Below are 6,560 nucleotides of genomic sequence, written 5' to 3'. Positions count from 1 at the left end.
ATGTTCAGAGCAAAACAGGAAAAAGGCAGATGGTGGTCTTTTAGGTGCATTTGGATCTTTCTTCTTTCCTCTCTTATCGCCAGCTTTGGGAGGAATGTAATTTTTCATCTCCCTGTCGTAGCGAGCTTTATCACTGTTCGCCATATCTTCAAACTTTGACTTTTCCTTGGCAGACATGGTCTTCCATCTCTCCGAGCACTTCTTGGAGAACTCAGCAAAGTTGGCCGAGGAGTCGGGGTGCTTCTTCTTGTGCTCTTCGCGGCAGGTCTGCACGAAGAAGGCGTACAAGGACATCTTGCCCCCCGGCTTGTTGGGGTCTCCCTTGCCCATGGCGGCGTGGCCTGGTGTAGCTTTTCCTCAGGGTCCTGCACAGCGGCTGAGAGCAACAGAGACACTTCCTTCCTAGAGCTCCGGCGAGAACTGGTTTACATAGATCGATATTTGAAAAGCAGCGATACAAAAGTACTCCTGAACAAAGTATCTCATCTTCAGATGTGCTTCCATTAGTCTCCTAAAATAGATAACTTTTGATCTCTGTATTATCTCTGTGTTGTTGCAGAACAAATTATCCCCCAAGCCAGCACTGTGGAAAACCATGTTTCTGATATGACTCTGTGGGTTGGAGCTGGGCTTAGCTCTGGGCCTCTTGCGTGGCTGAGTCCCCTCAGGGCTTGACAAGGAGGGACAGCAAAGGTCCAGGCTTGCTCTTATGCTTGTGGGCTGGATTCATTTCCTGCAGGCCTCATCCGCTTCCTTCTGGCTGTTCTCAGAGGTCCTGCTGGGTTCTTGCCATGTGTGCTCTCCCATTTTGTGGAGCATTTTGCTGTACATCACCTGGCTTCAAAGCGAGCAGGAAGGAAGGCGAGAGCGCTGTCTTTTTTGCACCTGAAGACACAGCTTCTCACGGCCTGAGCACAGAAGTGATGTCCCCCACTGCTGGCTCTGTTCTCTTGTAACTAGAAGATCACTAGATTCCCCCTGTTCTCGGGGGAGGAGTCTCCATAGGAGGTGGTACAAGGCCCATGCTGGAAGTTGACCTGTCACGGTCTCCTGTCCTTTGGCGAGCGTGTGGTCGCTGGTCTCAGGGAAGTGTGCTGTTGAGCTCCTTGCTGCAGAGGAGCTGTGGTGCATGCGTCTGAAGTGACGCAGCGCTGTACTGAAAGTTCCTGAGCGGATGTGTTCATCATCTGTCAGCTGCTCCTTAGGAGACTTTTCTACTGAACTGATAGATCTCTCCTCACACTCCTACCCCTCCACCCATGGAGTCTCGGTCAGTTTGGGTTCTGACACAGCATTAGCGTAGTCTGGGTGGCTTGAATGACAGTCGGCTCTGGGGACCAGCATGCCTGGATCTTGAGGGCCTAGAGACACCTTGTGTCCCCTCCCGTTACAAGGCCATTGGTTCCTTCATGAGACTCCACCCTGAGGACCTCATCTAAACCCGTTACCTCCCAAAGCCTCCAGATGACATCCACTGAGGACTTGGGGCTCAGTGCATGGCTATGCGAGGACGCAAAGCATTCATTCCACACAGATGGTCTGATGGCACTGTGACAAAATCCCTCCCAGCTCCTCTGCCCGCACCTCCCACCCCCATCCCTGGCTGTGAACACTGCAGACAGTTGCTGTTCTTTCCTCTCCTTTTCCTCTCTGCCTGTTTTCATGGAACTCTCCTATGCCTGTTTAGGTCTTAGTTTTGAAATCTGTTTCCCTAGATTCTTTGATCATTGTGACTCCTTTTCATCTTTGGGGAACACACCACCCTTTGTTCTGTTCCCAGTGGGGTGTGAGAAGGTGACTTGAGACCATCTTTTGTGAGTAAGTGAATTGAGGGTCTCTCTGGAGCAGTGATTCCTGGGCACTGCTGTCTTCCTTATCTCTTCAGTGCTCAGGGACTTGGTTATGAGAACCAACTTTCAGGTCCTCTGCTGGCTCTTGCTGCCTGGTGTCCTCTTTTGCCCGTGTCTCTGAGCAGTCTGGCAGTGTGTGTGTGCCTACAGGTCCAGCCATGAGGAAATAGGCAGGGTCCAACATCCCTTCCTCTTCATGGGAGGGTTGAGATTGTACCCTTTCTGGGCCTTTCTGCCGTTCCCAGAACGCTGTTGTCCCAGATAGTGTGGGACGTTTAGTGAGAGGCTTGCTTCTTTGCATGAGTAAGGATTTTAAGTTCAGGTACTCAATGTTTTTCTTCACAAGGAAGCTAATAAGTATTGGCAAATGTCTATACGTTGCCAGAACAATAATATCAAGGGGAGGAGGGGAAAGGGGAATACCAGGAAGAGAGGTAAAAACGATCAGATGTGATTGTGTGTGTGTGTGTGTGTGTGTGTGTGTGTGTGCCACTTCCCCAAGATGGGTACAGTCATTCGTACACCACAAACATAAATCAATTTAAAACAGCTAAGAAGAAAAGGAAGCTTGATTACAGCCTGCCCCACACAGTAGATGGGGACAGCGTGCAGGGCGTGGAGAGAAAGCAAGCAGACACGCAGGCCTGTTCCTTCACACCGACTCGGTTCTGGTTCCCTGACAGTGACACCCATCCTTCCTTCCTTTTTCCCTGTTCCCTATCTCGGCTGCCTGTGTCTTCATTCCTGTGTGAAGAAAGTTCTAGGCATTAGCAGGAGGACCCATTGTCGTACACAGCTAGCACCATTGCCAGAATCATTGAGGGTGAAAATGGTAGGTTTGGATGGTGGGTAAAGAGCAGTAATTTACCACCTCTGTAGGTGTTCATGTGTGATTACTTAACAATGGAAGCCATCGTAAAGGAAGGGGATGGTAGCAGACATGCACAGGGTGGGCATCATGAGGGAGCAGGTGTTACCCTAGGGCAGTCAAGGCCATACCCTCTCTTTCTGCTTGTATCTGTCTGTCTCTTGTTTTTTCTCTTCCTTGTGATTTTTAAAAACTATTTCATTAGTCCCTGCTTGCAGTCCATAGAGGTAGCATTCACAGAGGAGCTGGCACATGTACACATCGCATCTAAATTTTTTTTTTTTTTTAACTTCTACTTCTTAAGTTCCTTGACTTTTGCTTTTGGGGTATGGAGATCTGAGCCAAACCTGGTGTTCTAGTGCAGAGCACAGGGTGAGATGGCAAAATTGTGTCTTTTGCTTCCTGTGGAATCTATAAAAAAGGCCTACATAGTGTGATTTATTTATTTAAAGACAGGGTCTTACTGTGGAATGCAGGCTGGCCTTTTAAAGAAATTACCCATTTACAGATTTATCTACTCACAATGTTGTGTTGATGAAGTGCAGCTTATTTGTATCTTCTTCCTTTTGTAAACGTGCCGCGATGAGGGCCTCCTGTGTGCGTGGGCAGGAGTTTTTGTAGTTACGGTTTAAAGCAAACTTCTGGGTATCAGTAAAGCCTGGGGCGATGCATACCTTTGTAGTGGTTGAGCAGGGCGTCTTGCAGCCGCTTTTACTAATATACACAAAAGCTTTAGCTAAGGATCAGATGCTCTTGTGATGGCCATTGCCAAGGAAAAAGCTCACCCACGCTGTGTCCGCCGTGGGTTTAGGAGCAGTGTATGCGTGCTGTTTCTCAGAATGCACATTCCAGGTCTATTAGGCAAGCTGGGAGGATACTGGAATTAGTAAAAATTACATTTACGTGACAGTTTGACTATCCATTATATACTTATTTTTCTTTCAGTGTTTTTTTTTTTTTTTAATCTAGGGGTAATCAGTCAAACCTGTATTCATTATTCTTTCTGCTATATTAATCTCTGAGCAAGAATTTTTTAAAAAACTTTTTTGTTTAATGGAAAAATTTTCATCACATAAGAGCAAATAATACCATGAACACCCTGTACACATAACTCTGCTCTAACACTGTAGACTTTCCTCTAAGTGAGATTTTTTTTTCAGTTGTCTTTTAATACAAGGTCCTAAAATGTTGCCTAGGGTGGCCCCAAACACCTGGGCTTGAGTGATCTTCCTTCCTCAGTCTAGGCATGCAGTCCCACATTGGCTCCTCATTTTTTTTCTTCTTCTGGTACTGGGGATTGAACTCAGGGCATTTGCAGAGTTATATCTCCAGCTACCCGACCTTGCTTTAGAGACAGGGTCTTGGTAGGTCATTAAGTTGCCCAGGTTGGACTCGAACTTGTCATCCTCCTTTCTAAGGTCATGAGTTGCTCATCCGGGTATTTGAACAAGAGTTTTAACTATAATGTTAATGTTTGTATTTAGAAAGTACTGTATTTGGAGTAACAAAAACATTAGTAACACCCACTTGAAGCCTTATTTCAGTACTGCTGTGAGGTAAGGGTGGTTCTTTAGAAGGCTTACTGTTATTATTAGATTTAAAATGTGTCCTTTTGATGCTGTGTTACTAAGTTGGGTGTATTGTGGGTTTTATTTCTTGCCACTAGCTGCTCAGGCTTCTCGGGCCAGTCTGTTCTCTGACAGGAAGATTGTTCATGCGTTTTGTGAGTGTGACGTCAGTCTTTCAAGTCTGGACCCTGCTCCAGACGCTGCATTTTCGCAGGGCCCACGCCCCGCATGTTGCGCAGCCCGGAGCGCAGGTGCCCACCCCCCTGGCGGAGCCCTGTCTCACCGCTGTCTTTCTCCTCCAGATCGCCGTGGTCATGGGCTCCTGCACTGCGGGCGGCGCCTATGTGCCTGCGATGGCCGACGAGAACATCATCGTGCGCAAGCAGGGAACCATTTTCTTGGCGGGACCCCCTCTGGTAAGAACATAATCTCAACGGACTGATGGAAGTTAAATATACCCAACAAAATAGTGTGGCAAAGCATGCTTAGAACATACTGTTGTAGTCGTTTCTGAGGGCGCGGTTCTGCGACCTCCGCACGTTAGGTCGTTGTGCACCTGCCACAGCTGCCTGTCTCCACACTCGACTGCCATTCTTGCTCCTTGGCACCCAGCATGTCCTCCTGGCTCTGAGTCTGAGTCCAGTGCTGGACCTTGGGCAGCTGGCTAGCTCACTGAGCATACAGACCTCACAGGTCATCCGTGTGGTAGCTAATGTGAGAATTTCGTTCCCATCGTGTGTCTGTATGTCTTCTTCATCCATCCATTCATCATTGGATCTGTGGGTTGCTTCCATTTGGGGCCACTGTGAATAACGCTGCTATGAGTATGAACGTACAGACATCTGTGTGGAGTCCCTACCTGCATTTCTTTTGGGTCTATAGCCAAGAGTGGTTGCTGGGTTATTCTGTAGTACTCTGTGCTTAGTTTTTAAGGAATCACTATACTTGTGTTTGTGGCTGAGTAAACATTCTAGTGTGCGGATGTGCTGCCTTGTGTTTCTCCGTTCCTTGGTTGCCAGCCACTTGGGTTTTTCTCCTTTTTGGGTATGGTGACTAGCTGTGCTGTGGGTGTGCAGCGAGCACGTTTCGGCAGGGGGCTGTTTTCATTTCTATGCAGTGTACACCTGCTGGTGGGACTGCTGGTCAAGTGGTGACTCTGGTTACCGTTTGGGGAAGCCGCACACCATCCAGAGCACATTTACATGCTTACCTGCAGTGTGAGGCTCTCTCTGGTGGCTCCACGTCTTCACCGGCACTTGCTGTTATGTATCTGCCTGATTACAGCCATCCTGGTGGGCTGAGAGCCTGCCTCATTGGGGTCACTTCTTTTTGTAGTAGTGATTGAACCCAGGGATTTTGAGTTGTATTCTCAATGCTTTTTAATTTTTATTGAGATAGGTCTCACCATGTTGCCCAGGCTAACTTTGAAGTGGCTATCCATTCCTGCCTCAGCCTCCCCAGTAGCTGGGATTACAGGTTCGCTCGTCTTTCACTCACTTGCTCTCTCTCTCTCTCTTTCTCTCTCTCTCTCTCTCTCTCGCTCTCGCTCTCGCTCTCGCTCTCGCTCTCGCTCTTGCTCTCTCTCGCTCGCTTGCTCTTGCTCTTTCTTTCTTTGTGCAATGCTAGGAATCAAACCTGGGGTCTTTATATTGAGCCACATCCCCAGACTTTTTTTTATTTTTTTGAGACAGTATTTTACAAAGTTTCTCCATCTGGGCTTAAATTTATAGTCCTTCTGCTTTAGCCTCCTGATTGCTAGGATTAGAGCGGTGAACCACCATGCCCAACCTTCACCGGGCGTTTGACTAGAATCATATTGGAGTATCTTTGGAAATAGGTCTTTGTCGGTTTTAGTAGTTACTTATTTTTTATGTTGCTATTTTCAGACAGGCGCTCTCTGTATTCTCTGTTGAGTGTGAACTCACTGTGTAGCCCAGGCTGGCCTTGAATTGGCAGTGATCCTCCAGTCTCAGCACCCCGGGAACTGGGATTAAAGGTGTACACCACTACATCTGGCTTTTTTGAGCCTTTAGAATGCATAAATTATTCAGAAAGATTACTCATAAATGAAAGTAAGCCAGACATGGTGGCAACATTCTGGGAGGCTGAGGCAGGAGAATTTCAAGTTTCAGTCTAACCCGGGCAATTTAGTGCAGTCCTGTCTGAAAATAAAAAAAAATAATTTAAAAAGAGCTGAGTGCAAAGACCCTGGGTTCAGCCCCTAGTCACACACACAGTCTCTCTCTGTCTCCCCTCCTCCCCCACCGCACACAT

General features: G+C 47.5%; 1 protein-coding gene across 1 annotated transcript in view; it reads left to right on the top strand.

Moving 5' to 3' along the window:
• Positions 1 to 6,560, top strand: part of Mccc2 (methylcrotonoyl-CoA carboxylase 2) — an 89,218-nt gene that overhangs the window by 51,256 nt on the left and 31,402 nt on the right. Inside the window, exon 7 of the mRNA XM_004623019.2 lies at positions 4,589 to 4,702. Coding sequence (XP_004623076.1) covers positions 4,589 to 4,702 — 114 coding nt within the window. The remainder of the gene's footprint in view (positions 1 to 4,588; positions 4,703 to 6,560) is intronic.

This window comes from Octodon degus, unplaced genomic scaffold (genome assembly GCF_000260255.1).
Source record: "Octodon degus isolate 3935 unplaced genomic scaffold, OctDeg1.0 scaffold00001, whole genome shotgun sequence".
NCBI classification, from domain to species: Eukaryota; Metazoa; Chordata; class Mammalia; order Rodentia; family Octodontidae; genus Octodon; species Octodon degus.
This window is presented reverse-complemented; position numbering and strand designations above follow the sequence as displayed.